At 40.9% G+C, this 17,527-nt stretch overlaps 1 protein-coding gene across 5 annotated transcripts in view; it reads right to left on the bottom strand.

The window, feature by feature from the left end:
- Nucleotides 1-17,527, bottom strand: part of sanbr (SANT and BTB domain regulator of CSR) — a 20,868-nt gene extending 3,341 nt beyond the window's left edge. Inside the window, exons 1-18 of one of the 5 annotated variants that reach the window (XM_088350750.1) lie at nt 17,417-17,527; nt 15,679-15,830; nt 15,201-15,321; nt 15,036-15,126; nt 14,734-14,960; nt 14,587-14,645; nt 12,878-13,038; nt 11,878-11,964; nt 11,623-11,733; nt 9,776-9,899; nt 9,133-9,282; nt 4,405-4,550; nt 4,264-4,330; nt 4,158-4,190; nt 2,102-2,204; nt 580-662; nt 486-514; nt 350-423 (exon numbers count right to left, since the gene is read on the bottom strand). In XM_088350750.1, the coding sequence (XP_088206876.1) occupies nt 350-423; nt 486-514; nt 580-662; nt 2,102-2,204; nt 4,158-4,190; nt 4,264-4,330; nt 4,405-4,550; nt 9,133-9,282; nt 9,776-9,899; nt 11,623-11,733; nt 11,878-11,964; nt 12,878-13,038; nt 14,587-14,645; nt 14,734-14,960; nt 15,036-15,126; nt 15,201-15,321; nt 15,679-15,828 (1,816 nt within the window). In that variant the 5' untranslated portion in view covers nt 15,829-15,830; nt 17,417-17,527. Of the gene's footprint in view, nt 1-349; nt 424-485; nt 515-579; nt 663-2,101; nt 2,205-4,157; nt 4,191-4,263; nt 4,331-4,404; nt 4,551-9,132; nt 9,283-9,775; nt 9,900-11,622; nt 11,734-11,877; nt 11,965-12,877; nt 13,039-14,586; nt 14,646-14,733; nt 14,961-15,035; nt 15,127-15,200; nt 15,322-15,678; nt 15,831-17,045; nt 17,210-17,416 lie in introns of those variants that run through there. The other 4 variants (XM_088350753.1, XM_088350751.1, XM_088350749.1 and 1 more) reach the window with 4 other exon arrangements.

Here is a 17,527-nt window from a genome sequence, read left to right as displayed (position 1 = left end):
GAGAGAAAATGGAGAGAGCAAAAAGGGGGAGAAAGAGAAAAGACATATTGACCCAAATTAAAAAAAAGAGCAAAACGAAGGACTTAAAGAGAAAAGTAAGAAAAATATAGGGACAAAGAGAAAAATGTGGATAAAAAGGTGTGATAGAGAGATGAGAGGAAAAAAGTGACAAAAACAGAAGGATGATAAAGAGAGAGAAAAAAAGGATGGAAGGAAAGAAACAAAAAGAAGTGAGACAAGCAGGAAATAGGCTTAATTTGACACAGTCAACCACCCCATAAATCACACTTCACTAGAAAATCACAATGACCCAGACAAACTTCCAATTCTAACCTAGACCCATGCCTACCTTCCTCTCTCTGAATGTCCTGGTTGTAGCGCAAGGAACGAGACGCGTCCCATTTTGTCTTCTGGACACTAAACCTGCAGCGGAGACAAGCAAATCAGTCCGACGATTCCACTGCGGGTGTCATTACGGCGCTTACATGAAGGGGGCGCCCTCTCTGGACCGTGTCTGTTGAAAGAGAGAAAACAGCGTTTGAAAAGATCCAAAAAGAAAGCCACCATTTTGGGACTCACTTTCTCCGGTTTGACTTTTGGTTGTAGGTTGGACGAGGATGTTTGTTTTTTCAGAACCTTGTTCTTTTTGGCTCTTTTGGCAGCTGGAGAAACGGAAAAGAGAGAGGAAGGTGAATGCTTTCGGGCGTTTCTGACGCCACCTGCTGGTCAAGAACAAACAAAACATTTTTCAAGCTGAGAGCTTCTTTTGCTACCTATTAGGCTGATTTGCATTTCGAGAATAACATTTTGTACTACTTACTATGTAGTTCATGTTATTACCAAGTTAATTATTGGATGTAAAAAGAAGAGAGAAAAAGAAAGACAAAAAGGGAGTGAGAGAATGAAAGTTAGAAAAAAAGAACAGAGAGAAAGGGAGAATGAGAAAGAAGGGAAGAAAGAAAAAGAGAGTAGGAGAAGAGAAAAAGAAAGGAAGAAGATAGAGAGAGGTAGGAAGTAAGGTTAAATTGACCCAGTCGACCACTAAAAAATTACTGGAAAAAGAAAGAAAAGGGAGAACAAGAGATAAAAAAAGAAAATAGAAAAATAGAGAAGAATGAGGAATAGAAAAAGAGGAAGAAGGAAAAAAACGAAAGGGAAGAAGAGAAGAAAAAAAAGAGAGAGAGAGAGGAAATAGGAGAGAGAAATATATACAAAAAAAGAATGGAAAAAGTGATAGAGAAAAAGAATGAGAGAAGAGAAAAAAGAGCACCAAAGGGAAATGGAGCAAAATAGGGAGAGAAAGGCAGAAAAATAGAGGAGGGAGAGAGAAAAGATGGGAAAAGAAAGTGATGAAAAAGAGAGAAAAAGAATGAGGGAAGAAAGACTGAGAGAAAGAGAATACCCAAGGCAAATAGAGCACAATAGGGAGAGAGAGCCAATAGGGAGAGAAAGGCAGGAGAAAGAGGGAGAGAGAGAGAAAAGATGGGAAAAGAAAGTGATAAAAGAGAGACAAAGGGAAAGAGAGAGAAAAAGAATGAGGGAAGAAAGACTGAGAGAAAGAGAATACCCAAGGCAAATAGAGCACAATAGGGAGAGAGAGCCAATAGGGAGAGAAAGGCAGAAAAAAGGAGAAAGAGAGAGAGAAAAGAATGGGGAAAGGAAGTAATAAAAGAGAGACAAAGGGAAAGAGATAGAGAAAAAGAATGAGGGGAGAAAAAAGACAGAGAGAAATATAGCATGATAGGGAAAGAGGGTGCAATAGAGAGAAAGAGCACAATAGGGAGAGAGAAAGATGGGAAACAAAAGTGCTAAAGGGGATAAAGAGAACAAAAGAATAAGGGAAGAGAAAAAGAGTGAGTGTGAAGAATGAGAAATAGAAAAGAGACTGGGAGGGAACAAGAGGAAGAAGGGAAGAAGAGAAGAAAAAGACAGAAAAGAGAGCAAGGTATAGAAAGAAGGAAGAGAGAAAAAGAAAGAATAAAAAGAGTAAGACCGCAAAAAGACAGAGAAAACAGAGGGGTAGGCTTTAAAAAAAAAGGCATAAAACTAGTAAATCACAATGACCCAGCACCAATTTAAAAAAAGTCTTATAATGATGGACCTTGCTTCTTGGACAGGTCCTCTTCATCTCCCACCTCGTCTTCGGTCACTTCGGATCCCGTGGTGAAATCCTCGTCTTCGGACAAAACACACGAGCTTTTATTCTGAAAGGACATTTTTCACCTTGACTAAAACCGTACCCTTTCCATGCTAAATGTACGGTGAGGGGTCTCCATCTAAGTTGAGGTGGGTCATTGGGATTTTCTAGCCAAATGTTTTTTCCTTTGGGTGGTTGACTGCATCAAATTTACCCTGCTTAGCTTTCTTCATCTTTCTCTTTTTCTGTCTTTATCTCTTCCTTCTTTTCTTTCTTTTTCTCTTTATCTTTTTATCTCTTCCTTCCTTTCTTCATCTTTCTTTTTCTTTTCCTTTTTTTTCTTTCTGTCCTTCAGTCTTTCACTTTCTGTCTTTTTTCTTTGTTCTTTTCTTACACTTGTTCTGTCTTTCGGTCTTTGTCTTTTATTTTCTTCTCTTTCTCTTTCACTCTTCTACTCTCTTTCTCTTTCTTATTTCCCCTCCCTTTCTTTTTCTCTTTTGTTTTCTCATTTTCTCTCTCTCTCTTTCTTCCACTCTGTCTTTCTCTTTTTCTTTTCTTTCTCTTTCTCTAATTTTATATCGTTTTCCTTCTCTCTCTCTTTCTTCCACTCTGTCTTTCTCTCTTTCTTTTCTTTCTCTTTCTCTAATTTTATAACGTTTTCCTTCACTCTCTCTTTCTTCCACTCTGTCTTTCTCTTTCTTTTCTTTCTCTTTCTCTAATTTGACAACGTTTTTCTTCTCTCTCTATTTTTTCCACTCCGTCTTTCTCTTTCTTTTCTTTCTCTTTCTCTAATTTGACAACGTTTTCTTTCTCCCTCTCTTTCTTCCACTCCGTCTTTCTCTCTTTCTTTTATCTATCTCTGATTTTATAACATTTTCCTTTGCTCTCTTTCTTCCACTCTGTCTTTCTCTTTCTTTTCATTCTCTTTCTCTAATTTCATAACGTTTTTCCTTCTCTCTCTTTCTTCCACTCCGTCTTTCTCTTTCTTTTCTTTCTCTTTCTCTAATTTTATAACGTTTTCCTTCTCCCTCTCTTGCTTCCACTCTGTCTTTCTCTTTGTTTTCTTTCTCTTTCTAATTTTATAACGTTTTCCTTCTCTCTCTCTTTCCTCCACTCTGTCTTTCTTTCTTTTCTTTCTCTAATTTTATAATGTTTTCCTTTCCTCTCTCTTTCTTCCACTCCGTCTTTCTCTCTTTCTTTCTCTTTCTCTTTCTCTAATTTCATAACGTTTTCCTTCTCTCTTTCTTTTCTTTCCTTTCTCTTTCTCTAATCTTATAACCTTTTCTTCCTCTCTTTCTTTCTGTTTGTTTCTCTTTTTAGTTTTACATGTAACATAGTAAGTAGTAGATGAAGACATTTTATTTTAGTAATGTCAATCAAACTGGGTGCCTTTTTCACTAATAAGCAGCAAAAACGGTTGGAGACCCCTGATGTACACCTATCTTACAGATTCCAAGAGCCAAGAAGAAATCCACAGGTGTTACAATAGTCTTCACAGCCCTTTGATACCTTTTGTACTTGACTTGATATACATCTATTTCATAACTCAGGATACTTTGTCAGACCAATATCAATACCCAACTCGTCAATTTGTACCGATACTAAAATCAGGAACTGATATCACTAGCATAAAAATAAATCTAAAAGTGGCTATAAAAAAGAGATACAGTTCTTAATTGCTGAATGATCAGTAGAAGTCAGCAAATACTGATATCAGCCTCTGTCGATACAAATATCGATATTATCGATCGATACTATTGTCGTTTTTAAGTTTTTAGGGTATTTTGGTTGCCGTGGCGGCGTATATTCGTTACATAACCGCTTTTGTGGTTTGGATTTTGATTTTTGTCCTGAAAAAAAAAAAGATAAAAACGATACCCGGTGTCGATACTTGCCCATTCCAAATGATAACGCAGTGGCGTTCCACAAAGCACTTTCATGGTGATCCACATTCTTAATCGATACCTTCAAATCTATCAAACATGGTCCTATATCTATGAATTGAAGGAAGCAGTCCTACCAGTTGCAGAGTCCAATTTCTTAAAAGAGAAAACTGGTCGAAAGATAAAAGACCAGAAGTCAAAAATATAAAAAAATAAAGATTTAAAAAAAAACAAAAAACTTACAGTGCCGACTTCTCCCCCGACCAGCGACGGCTCCGAGAGGACTTGGGAGTCCTGCTCCCGACTACTTCTGACACACACAGTTTGTGAACAAAACCCGTTTTAACGAACTTCCTCAAACGCACCGCGCGAAATAATACTCACCCGCTGGTGGGAGAAGGGACTGCAAGGCACACGGCATCCCTGTGCAGCAGCAAGTCGTTCAGGACTCTGGTTTGAGCCGCCGCCACCGCGTCCTGGATTTTGTCCTCGTCGGGGACGTTCACGATGTGGTCTCGCGTTCGGCAGCCCTGAGGACGTGGATACAAATATCGATATTATCGATATTCGGTCGGGATCGATACTATGATCGTCTTTAAGAGTTTTAGGGTATTTTGGTTGCCGTGTCAGCGCATTTTCGTTACATTGCTGCTTTTGAGGTTTGGATCTAGATTTTTGCCCTGAAACGTTTCTTTCTATTTTCTTTTTCTAATTTTTTTGTTTCATAAAAAATATAAAAAAAATGGTGCCTAAAATCTGTGCGGCGTTTTTCAGAATCACAAAAGTCAAAAATTGCTAGCCATTCCCGGAGTTTCCTGAACGTAAATGAACCGGATATCGGTTAAAATCTGCCTCCCACCGTGCTCTTCGTGTCACCGTCACAGTTCAGAGATGAGTAGGGGGAGGGATTCCGTCAAGATGGCAGGTAGGAGTAGGCAGCCATTTTTTGATCAGACCAAATTGAGAGACATGATCGCAAAATTCTCAGAATTTGTGGAAAGGAATCACCCTGGAAAAGTCTTGACACGAAAAAAAGGAAGTTAGAGCAAAATAAGTTAAAAAGACAGAGAGAAAGAGCAACAGAGGAAGGGAAAAAGAGACACGGAGAGTGAAAGAGATGGAGACAGAGAGTGGGGGGAAAGGGGTGAGAGAGAGAAAGAGAGAAGCAAATGGAAACGAGAACAAGAAAAAGAGAGAAAGAGAGAGAAATAGATGGTGGGGAGGCAAAAAATAGAGAGAAACAAATACAACAATAGGAAACAAGAGAGACAGACAGACAAAGAGCAAGGGAGAGATGGGCAGAGGAGGCAGAGAGAGTGAGAGAGAGATAGAGATGCAAATAGAAAAGAGAACAGGAAAAAGAGAGAGGAAGTGATGGAGCGAGATCGATGGCAGGGAGGCAAAAATGGAGAGAAACAAATAGAACAATAGACAACAAGGAAGACAGGAAAAAAAAGAGAGAGAGAAAGAGAGAGAGATAAATAAATACAAGTACAGTGTCTTTGTGAGAGGCACCTGGCTTTGGCAACATCAAGTTGACATAGTTCAACCTGCAGCTCGTTTTTCTCTTGCGCTTCTCTGAGGGTTGTCTCGCGGGCCGGATTCAATCCCTTAGCGGGCCTGATCCGGCCCGCGGGCCGCCTGTTTGACACCTGTGAACTAAAGTATCAATTTCAGACAGAAGCTGTATTTTTTTTCTCTCTTTTTCTTGCTCTCTCTAACTTTGTCTTTCTCTCTCGCTTTTTGTTCTCTTTCTTTCTGCCTGTTCTCTCTCTTTCCTCCTCTCAGTTCATCTCATTTTCATTTTCTTTTGTTACCTTTTTCGTTTCATTTTTTTCATGCTCTTTCTGTCTTCTTCTCTCACTTCTCTCACTTTCTCACTCTTCCTGTCTTTTCTTTGTTTCTCACCCTATCTTTTTTTTATCTTTTTTCTCCCTGACCTTATTTCCTTTTCTCCTTTTCCATTTCTCTCTCCTCACTCTCACTTTTTCTTTTTCTCACTTGCTTTCTCATTCTTTCTTTTCTCACACTCACTCTTTTTCTCTTTCATCTATGTCTCTCTCTCTTCCGTCTCTCTCTTTCTCTTCCCTCATTCTTTTGTTCTCTTTATCCCCTTACAACTTTTGTTTCCCATCTTTTTTTCTCCCTTTCTCTCCCTTATTGTGCTCTTTCTCCTTATTGCGCCCTATTTCCCTATTGTGCTATCTTTCTCTCCCTCTCTTTGTCTTTCTTTTTCTTCCTTCATTCTTTTTTTCTAACTCTTTCCCTTTGTCATTCTTTTATCACTTTCTTTTCCCATCTTTTTTTCCTCTCTCTCTTTCTCCTATTTTCTGCCTTCTTTCATGTGTAAACATTCTCTACCGTATCTCCAGAACTTTGTCGTTTTTATTGTTTAATATCTCGTGCATCCATTCAATATGGTTGGTGTTAAGAAGAGGCGAGCCGTTTCTTTTGAAATTCAATTGGAATAAGAAAGCTTGATGCGGTTGATAAAATGGTTGGATCGCTTTTTTTCCGGTCTCTTTTTACCAAGGAAGAGGATCTTGTGGGCAAGGGTGATTAGCTTAACCCTCAATAAGTGTTAAAAAAAACTTGGTTTAGAGTTTACATCCAAGTTAGGCTTTTTCAGCTTAGAGTTAGGGTTTAGATTTGGCAATCGGTTGTCATGATTAGATAGATAGATAGATACTTTATCTCTCCAACAGGCTTCAGGGAGTGAGAATAAGGGAAGATGACATTATCCCACTCTCTCCCACTCTCTGTCTCTTTCTCTCTCTCTCTCACCCCCTTTCTCCCACTCTCTGTCTGTCTGTCTCTCTCTCACTCTCTCTCTCTCTTTCTCTCTCTCTCTCTCTCTTTCTCTCTCACCGCTTTTCTCACACTCTGTCTCTTTCAATCTCTCTCTCTCTCTCCCCTTTACTCCCACTCTCTGTCTCTTTCTCTCTCTCTCTCACCCCCTTTCTCCCACTCTCTGTCTGTCTGTCTCTCTCTCTCTCGCTCTCTCTCTTTCTCTCTCTCTCTCTCTCTCTCTTTCTCTCTCACCGCTTTTCTCACACTCTGTCTCTTTCAATCTCTCTCTCTCTCTCCCCTTTTCTCCCACTCTCTGTCTCTTTCTCTCTCTCTCTCATCCCTTTTCCCACTCTCTGTCTGTCTGTCTGTCTCTCTCTCTCTCTCTCTCTTTCTCTCTCTCTCTCTTTCTCTCTCACCCCTTTTCTCACACTCTGTCTCTTTCAATCTCTCTCTCTCTCTCCCCTTTACTCCCACTCTCTGTCTCTTTCTCTCTCTCTCTCACCCCCTTTCTCCCACTCTCTGTCTGTCTGTCTCTCTCTCTCTCGCTCTCTCTCTTTCTCTCTCTCTCTCTCTCTCTCTTTCTCTCTCACCGCTTTTCTCACACTCTGTCTCTTTCAATCTCTCTCTCTCTCTCTCTCCCCTTTTCTCCCACTCTCTGTCTCTTTCTCTCTCTCTCTCACCCCCTTTCTCCCACTCTCTGTCTGTCTGTCTCTCTCTCTCTCTCGCGCTCTCTCTCTCTCTTTCTCTCTCTCTCTCTCTCTCTCTCTTTCTCTCTCACCGCTTTTCTCACACTCTGTCTCTTTCAATCTCTCTCTCTCTCCCCTTTTCTCCCACTCTCTGTCTCTTTCTCTCTCTCTCTCACCCCCTTTCTCCCACTCTCTGTCTGTCTGTCTCTCTCTCTCTCTCGCTCTCTCTCTCTCTCTTTCTCTCTCTCTCTCTTTCTCTCTCACCGCTTTTCTCACACTCTGTCTCTTTCAATCTCTCTCTCTCTCTCCCCTTTTCTCCCACTCTCTGTCTCTTTCTCTCTCTCTCTCACCCCCTTTCTCCCATCCCACTCTCTGTCTGTCTGTCTCTCTCTCTCTCTCGCGCTCTCTCTCTCTCTTTCTCTCTCTCTCTCTCTCTCTCTCTTTCTCTCTCACCGCTTTTCTCACACTCTGTCTCTTTCAATCTCTCTCTCTCTCACCCCCTTTCTCCCACTCTCTGTCTCTCTCTCTCTCTCTCTCTCTCTCTCTCTCTTTCTCTCTCTCTCTCTCTCTTTCTCTCTCACCCCTTTTCTCACACTCTGTCTCTTTCAATCTCTCTCTCTCTCCCCTTTTCTCCCACTCTCTGTCTCTTTCTCTCTCTCTCTCACCCCCTTTCTCCCACTCTCTGTCTGTCTGTCTCTCTCTCTCTCTCGCTCTCTCTCTCTCTCTTTCTCTCTCTCTCTCTCTCTCTTTCTCTCTCACCCCTTTTCTCACACTCTGTCTCTTTCAATCTCTCTCTCTCTCTCCCCTTTTCTCCCACTCTCTGTCTCTTTCACTCTCTCTCTCACCACTTTTCTCCCACTCTCGCGATTGTAGTCTCTACGTGTGTCAAACAGGCGTCCCGCGGGCCAAATCAGGCTCGCGAGACAACACTCAGAGAAGCGCAAGAGGAAAACAAGCTGCAGGTTGAAATATGTCCACTTGATGTTGCCAAAGAAAGGTGCCTCAAGCAAAGACACTGTACTTGTACCTCTCTCTCTCTTTTCACACCTTTTCTCCCACTCTCTGTCTCTTTCACTCTCTGTGTCTCTTTTTCTCTTCCTTTGTTGCTCTTTGTCTCTTTCTCTCTCGGTGTCTTTTTCATTTCTTTTGCTCTAACTTCCCTTTTTCCTTTTCTCTCTTTTCTCTTTCTCTCTTCCTACCCTTTGCACTTTCTTTTCTCTTTTCTCTCCTTCTGTCTTTCTATTTCTCTTTGGATTTCTTTTTTCCTCTCCCTTTCTTTTCCCCCCCTCTCACAACTTTTTATCTTTTGTTTCTCACGCTCTCTCCCTCTCTCTCTTTCTTTGTCCCGCCCTCTCTCCTTTTCCCTTCCTCTTTCTCTTTTTTCTTTATCTCTCTTTTTCTTTCTCTTTAATCTACTCGTCCGGCCCCCTACAGAATGCTTGTTCTATCGTGTGGCCCCCGAGTTCAAATGAGTTTGACATATATATTATTTAAAGTATTTAAATAGTGCTACATAAAATACACACTGTAATAAAAATAGGGTAATATGCAAATGTGGGGTTTAATGTGGGCTTTTACTCCCCCGGGTGAAGTTAAAGAGCCTCATGGCGCAGCTTACAGGGAACATTGTTGGTACCTGAGGGACACCAGAAGGGTCAAAGCGTAATACGGTCCGGTTGCAGCAAGGGTAGAGTCCCGTCCCTCGGCAGCTTTTGTCCCCCGGGTTGGGGTAGGTGACACTTTCTGGGTGGTAGCGGCAGTGATTCAACTCTGCACATACAAACTCCTACAGTACGCACACAACACCGACACTAGAAAACAAATATTCCAAAATTTGAGCTGAGATCTTGTATTAGGGCTGGGCGATCAATACGTTTTCAAATGTAGAATTTGAAAATTTGCTGAATCGGGAAATTGACGTTAGGAATTTAGCAGGAGAAGTGACCGAAGCTGGAGATACGGTGTTAACTCACGCAAATTTGTATTAAAACCAATTCTAAATTTGTTATTTTTATCATTTTTTGACTTGTCCATAAATCATTTTTTTCTGGACTGCTTATCCGTCCCAGCCATTGTTTGGGCGGTGGATAGGGGACACCTTAAATTGGTTGCCAGCCAATAACAATACATCTTTATGTATTTTTAATAAATATAATTATCTTGAAAAAAATATCTGCTAGGGATATTTATGACTTAAAACCGGTTAAAAGTCGTAATCGTACAGAATGACCGATAAACTCAAGATTTCGCTCACCCAGCCCTACATCGTAAATTCAAACCTGCTGGCAACGGAAGCAGGTCAGACAGTTGACGGTCCCCCAGATCCTCCAATAAACCAGGACCCAAGATTTTAGCTCCTCGAACAGACTACTGATGTATTCGTTGATGTCCCAGTTCTTCTGCCTGCAAAAACACAAGTCATGTTCATTTGTGACGCCCTTAATCATAAGGAGTCTCTAAGGGCTGCACAGACCACAGGCTATTGCAAACTACAGACTATTATGATACCATCCCCTGATCTAAAACCTACATGAGGGCAAGGAAAAACTCAAAGACCTCAAGTCAAGTCATGTTTTATGTGACTCCTTTTCATAAGGAGTCTCTAAGGGCTGCACAGACCACAGACTATTGCAAACTACAGACTATTATGATACCATCCCCTGATCTAAAACCTACATGGGAGCAAGGAAAAACTAAAAAACCTTCAGTCAAGTCATGTTTATTTGTAACGCCCTTTGTCAAAAGGAGTCTCAAAGGGCTGCTCAGATCAAAGACTATTCCAAACTACAGACTATTATGACACCAACCCCTGATCTAAAACCAACATGAGGGCAAGGAAAAACTAAAAAACCTTAAGTCAAGTCAAGTTTATTTGTGACGCCCTTAATCACAAAGAGTCTCAAAGGGCTGCACAGACCACAGACTATTGCAAACTACAGACTATTATGATACCATCCCCTGATCTAAAACCTACATGGGAGCAAGGAAAAACTAAAAAACCGTAAGTCAAGTCATGTTTATTTGTAACGCCCTTTGTCAAAAGGAGTCTCAAAGGGCTGCACAGACCACAGACTATTGCAAACTACAGACTATTATGATAACATCCCCTGATCTAAAACCTACATGGGAGCAAGGAAAAACTAAAAAACCTTCAGTCAAGTCATGTTTATTTGTAACGCCCTTTGTCAAAAGGAGTCTCAAAGGGCTGCTCAGATCAAAGACTATTCCAAACTACAGACTATTATGACACCAACCCCTGATCTAAAACCAACATGAGGGCAAGGAAAAACTAAAAAACCTTAAGTCAAGTCATGTTTATTTGTAACGCCCTTTGTCAAAAGGAGTCTCAAAGGGCTGCAAAGACCACAGATTATTGCAAACTACAGTCTATTATGACACCATTCCCTGATCTAAAACCTACATAAGGGCAAGGAAAAAGCTTAAAAACTTTAGCTTGAAGAAAGTTAAGTCAAGTGATTTTTATTTGTGACGCCCTTAATCACAAGGAGTTCCAAAGGGCTGCACAGACCACAGACCATTGCAAACTACAGACTATTATGACACTATCCCCTGATCTAAGACCTACACGAGGGAAAGGAAAATCTCAAAAACTTTACTATGAGGAAAGTCAAGTCATGTTTATTTGTGACCCCCTTAATCACAAGGAGTCTCTAAGAGCTGCACAGACTACAGATTATTGCAAACTACAGACTAGTATGACACCATCCCCTGATCTAAAACCTACATGAGGGCAAGGAAAAAAAATCAAAAACCTCAAGTCAAGTCAAGTCAAGTCATGTTTAATTGTGACACCCTTAATCACAAGGAGTCTCAAAGGGCTGCACAGACTATTGCAAACTAAAGACTATTATGACACTATCCCCTGATCTAAAACCTACATGAGGGCAAGGAAAATCTAAAAAACTTTACTGTGAGGAAAGTCAAGTCATGTTTATTTGTGCCACCCTTAATCACAAGGAGTCTCAAAGGGCTGCACAGACTATTGCAAACTAAAGACTATTATGACACCATCCCCTGATCCAAAACCTACATAAGGCCAGGAAAATCAAGCAAAAATTGATGTCGGGAGTTCACAAACTGCAAGGAGGGGACTCATCTGCAGCACCTCGAATGCGTGTAGACAATTTCTCCGCGAGGGTCGATGTTAATTTTTCCTGGCATGCAAGAAATCTTCCGCTCCGTGTCATCGGTTAGCATCTTCAAACAGGAACCGCATCTGAAACCAAATTGTAACGTCTTAAAGGGGAAGTCAAGCCAAAAGATTTCTTTATGAAAATATGTTGTCACAAATCTTTACGTGATATTCAGGATCAGAAGCAAAATCCAATCATTTTTATCCAACAATAAAAAAATGTCTGACCTGTAGAGAGTTGCGGCGTTTCTGGGGGAGTCTCGGTTCTTGTGGTTGGGGTCGAAGAGGAGCTCGATCTTCTTTTGGAACAATTTGCTTTGTGAAGTAAAAGGAAAAGAACAGTCAAAGAAGAAGGTCATATTCCTGGTTGGTGGGGTGGATCCCTCAACTACACGTTTTATAGGGGAACCATTACCAGTGGTGTGTCTTGGGAAAGTACAGCCTGGTGGCAAATCAATCAAGTCAAACCAGTTCGCCGCGGTAGCCTCTATCTCGGTATCGTTTTTTTTCCGTTGCAAACGAAGCGAGCGGTTTGATGCTACTGTGCGCATGCGTCTGCCGCCTGGGGATTTCCCATCATGCATCATTCCGTGGTAGTTGTGTAGTGAAAGGAAGTCCGTCTCTTCTTAGAGAACCGGCTTTTTCGGCTCAACTCATTAAAGTGAGCCGTCTTTCAAACGGCTCACTTGCTATCATTATTGTTGTATAAAGAAGTTTAAGAAAAAAAGGAAGTATAAAAGGAGAAAATGAAAAATGACAGGTTTGTGGTTATCCCTTGAATCAGTATATTACTAACAATAATTGAATGCAGAAAATAAATTCATAATTGGAATAAGAAAATGTATTATTCTACTTCATTATATTTGCATGTATTTTTCCAAGCGACTTCATTTTTGAACCTTTTTTTTAATAAACCTCATTCATGTCCAGCAACTCAGTATCTCACAACAAAATGTTCATTAGTATATATGATATCACGAAACACATGTAGAATATAACATGTTAAACTGCATCAATAAACACGTTTAAAAAAAATATATGGTGTAAGATTTTTTTGTATTTTGTAAGGGAAATAGGATATGTTGTAAGGGCATGGAGCCCTGGAGCGCGACAGGTATGTGCTTTACACTTACCCATTCACACACACACTTACACACCACTAGCGGTAGGGGTTCTGTGTCTTTCCCAAAACTGAGCTTGACTTTAACGCACTTTCAAAGCTTCTTACCTTTTGAACTTGTCTTTTTGATCCCGGATGTCGTCGGCCTCGTTGTGGTTAAAAAGCTCGGCGATGCGTGCCACCAGATTGCTGTTGATGCAGTTCATGTTGCAGGGCGTGGCCACAATGGCGCTCATATGTTTGTGGCAGTACTGGACGCACTCTTCCACCTGTGTGCAGACGGAAGAATGGATATTATTAGGAAATGCGGATGATATCACTACCACAGTTGAGGTTCTGGTGAGTGTGCCGGCTAGAATGCTGCACAAAGTTTTTCGATTCTTTCCATGTGTTTTTACATATTTGTGCTCATTAGTGACGGAGGAACGGATGGATGGATGGATGGATGGCAGACGGATGGGTAGAATCACAGAATGATATGGACGGACGGACTGAAGTACAGCTATTGATAGAGAGATGGATAGATAGAGATTAGATGGATGGATGAATAGATAGATAGAGACATAGAGAGATTGAATGGTTGCATAGATACATAGAGAGATTAGATGGAGGGATAGATAGAGAGAGAGAGCGTGAGAGAGAGTGATGCTTGGATGGATAGATATATGGATGGAGATTAGATGGATGGATGAAAAGATAGATAGATAGAGAGAATAGATAGATAGACCCAGGGGGAGAAAGAGAGACGGAGAGAGAGAAATAGATCTGATGGATGGATGGATGGATAGATAGATAGAGGGGGGAAAGAGACAGAGAGAGAGAAAGAAAGAGAGAGATTTAATGGATGAATAGAGAGAAATAAAAAGATAGAGATTAGATGGATGGATGGATAGAGAGAGAGGGATAGAGAGGGAAAGAATAGATATATATACATATATATAGATGGATAGAGAGAGTGAGAGCAAGGGGGAGAAAGAGAGACAGAGAGAGAGAGAAATAGATTTAATGGATGGATGGATGGATGGATGGATAGATAGATAGATAGAAAGAGACCGAGATTAGATGGATGGATAGCTAGATAGATAGATAGCTAGCTAGATAGATAGATGGATAGATAGATAGATAGATAGATGTCTGGATAGATAGATAGATAGATAGATAGATGGTAAGAGAGAGCGAGGGGAGAGAGAGATAGTGATTTGATGGATGGACAGAGAGAAAGAGGAAGAGAAAGAGATAAGATGGATGAATAAATAGATAGATAGAGACAGAGATTAGATGGATGGATATATACTGTAGATAGAGATAAAGAGAGAGAGATTAGCTGGATGCATGGATAGAAAGAGAGAGGGATTAGATAGATAGATAGATAGATAGATAGATAGATAGATAGATAGATAGATAGATAGATAGATAGATAGATAGATAGAGAGTAAGAGAGAGCGAGGGGGAGAGAGAGAGATAGTGATTTGATGGATGGACAGAGTAGAAGAGAAAGAGATCAGATGGATGAATGAATAGATAGAGACAGAGATTAGATGGATGGATATATACCGTAGATAGAGATAAAGAGAGAGAGATTAGCTGGATGCATAAATAGAAAGAGAGAGGGATTGGATAAATAGATAGATAGATGGATAGATAGATAGACAGATAGATAGCTATATATCCATATATATTGAGGGAGAGAGAGATAGAGAGATTAGATGGATGGATATGAATATAGATTGATAGATAAATGGATAGAATTAACAACCATATTTACAAAAGTGACCTCAAATTTGACAGAACCCAACGATGCACATCACAACACTTACCAACGTGTCCATCTTCAAGAACTCCGAGGAGATCAGGATTGAGATCACATTACTGGGCTCTGCGAGTGAAAAACCCCAACAAAAAATCAAAAACACAATCAACCACTTTCAAAGTTGGAATACTTGCAACACCGTCCAGGATTTTACCGAGCCGAGGCTTTTCCTTGGACGAGTTCCTTTTGACGAAGTTCATGAGCCAGTGGAAGATCTGGACGTCGCAGTGGACCGAGATGTCCACCTCTTCCCATCTCTGCGAGTCCACCGACAGATACTCGGCAAAATAGCGCATTTCTTTGACGAGAAGATCTCTGGGACATGTGAATTCTTGCTTCAGGTTCTTGGTCTCATCACAAACGTGGATGACCATGTTGGGACTGTGGAGGGGAAGACACATTTTCAACGTTGGTTATCTCAACTGAGGCCCTCAAACGAGGAAAATGAAACCTCACTCTCTTGGTTTTTGAGGTTTCTCCGCATCTTCTTCCAAGTCTTTCTTCTCTAATTTGCAAATATTTCCTGATTGTGTGGATTTTAGAGCTGCTATAAGAGATAATGGATCTCACTTCAGCATGGATTAACTCATTTTCCTGTACTTTGATTAAAACTGTGCTTACATCCTGTCCCCGTTTCTTGACCAGTGTCCAGTAAGGCCGCTCCGGTTGTGATTGAATTACACTGGTCGTCCACAAGGGGAAGACTTCCGGAACTTTTCAGTTCCTCAAAGCGAAGAGCGCACTGTGACGTTCGGGAAAAAGTTCGATGTTAACAACTGGTCGCAAGCAACTTCATGAATATAGAGTGGAAACCCGGGAAACGGCATCCCCGCTTTCCTATCTTTTCCCTCTACAATGCCACATAACGTGTTTTTTGGTCATTCTTTAGGGCAATTTCCCCTTGCTATATAACACTAACTAATTCCCCAAAACGTATAATATTCCAATTTTGTGGGGTTCATGCACATGACGAGCAGGATTGGGTAGGGTTACTTTAACTGGATTACTTTCAATGACTTTTGGATTACTCCAATACCAAATATGCTAATAAAAGACAAAAGAAATGTCATATTCTGGGGTCTACTCCGCATTTACATACCTCTTTAGGAGTGAAGCTTGGAACAATCTTTGCTACACTGTCCCAATCTATTGGCTTGGACAGTCCCCAGAGGGAACCCAGCACCATGTCTAGCACCAGGACATTGTTGTCGTAGGGAAAGTTGTTGTTGTCCACGGAGCAGTGGCTCATCTCTAGCAGCATAACGAAAAGTCAAAATTGTTTTTAATAAAATGAAACCGCCTCCCATCCATCCATTATCTGCACTGCTTATCCTCAGTAGGGTCGCGGGGGTGCTGGAGCCCATCCCAGCCATCTTCGGGCAGTGGGCAGGGGACACCCTGAACTGGTTGACAGCCAGTCGCAGGGCACACAGGAACAGACAGTTCGCTCGCTCATTCACACCTAGGGACAATTTGGATTGGTCAATTCACCTGACATGCATATTTTTCGAATGTGGGAGGAAACCGGATTGCCCGAAGGAAAACTGTCAGGTTCAACCCAACACTTGTAACAAAAACCTGCATACAAAAAGACACAGCGAATTGTGTATGGTTTTACTTGCAAGGGAAGTGAACGGAAAACTGCTTCCAACTCACTCCAAAGCAGTCTTCCCTCTGCTTGCCTTTTATTTAGAAAGGGAACGCCCTAGTTACAAGGTGGTTTCGACTGCTAAACGGAATACGTTTGAAGGTTAAATGTTCTAGTTGAAACCAGTTCTTGCACAACAACTTGTTATTTGAAATGTGACTGATTAACTCTCTTCACGCTATCTTCAGGAAAGATCCTTGGCCTGCGGTCAAATGTGTAACTGATTCATACCGTTAGTTCTTGCCAGGGTGCAGTGGAAAACTTTTGCTGTGAGAATTATCCTATTTTGTAAGCACAATATTTCAAGCAAACATATAACACACATAAATTATAGTAAAGTTGAATAATTCATGTACATTATTCCAACAAAAAACATGCAAGCATGGGGAGAACATGCAAACTCCACAAAGTAGGTAATCTGTCTGTGTGTGCGCTGCGACTGGCTGACAACCAGTTCAGGGTGTCCCCTTCCCACTGCACGAAGATGACTGGGATGGGCTCCATTACCCCCGCGGCCCTACTATGGATAAGCGGTGCAGATAATGGATGGATGGATGGATGAAACCTCCTCCCCTCAGACATATGCAAGTAATAGTTATTGTTAGCTTGCAAAACAGGAAATAAGTTGTATTTTAACTGTTTTAAGAATCTTCGTGTGACAATTAAAGAATTGGATCTAGAAAATGTATCTTCATCCATACATTGATGTTAGAGAGAAGATGCTAACAAAGGCCGGGTCCCTCGACTAAAAGATGGCTTATTCAATTTCCTGGGTAAATAAATCCTTGCTGAAAACACCAAAAGCATAAAATACATACTTATCTACCGTCAGATGAAATTTGTTGCGGGTTTATACCGGGAACGATGTCAATGATGCTGATGCTGAGGCGTCCTGCTGGCGGCTCACTGCATTGCTATTGCTAGCTAACTTTGCTGGACGTGGTGCTTTCACGGCTCCTCGGAATTTAACCTCTCTTTTGCTGTAGTAGGTTATTTTTACAAGCTTTCCTCTTTAAAACCTCCATGATGACAATATAAGTTAAAAACATAAAGGTAAATGATTTTTCTCGAGCGTGGTATTATTAGATGCATTCACTATTATATCGTAAAGTTACAATATTACTACTTTACGTGAATCCTCCTTTAGCGCTCTTAGCAATGACTAGTTCGTTAACATATTTATACTCACTTGATTTACTAAATTTGTGCCGAGAAAACACATCCTGCTAGAAAGTCTTCAATAACGATGAAAAATATATTTTAGGCACTTGCACTTCCCTTTTTTGCGTCTTCATTGAAC

The sequence above is a fragment of the Urocampus carinirostris genome, chromosome 13 (genome assembly GCF_059441175.1).
Source record: "Urocampus carinirostris isolate Australia breed hairy pipefish chromosome 13, RoL_Ucar_1.0, whole genome shotgun sequence".
Lineage (NCBI taxonomy): Eukaryota > Metazoa > Chordata > Actinopteri > Syngnathiformes > Syngnathidae > Urocampus > Urocampus carinirostris.
This window is presented reverse-complemented; position numbering and strand designations above follow the sequence as displayed.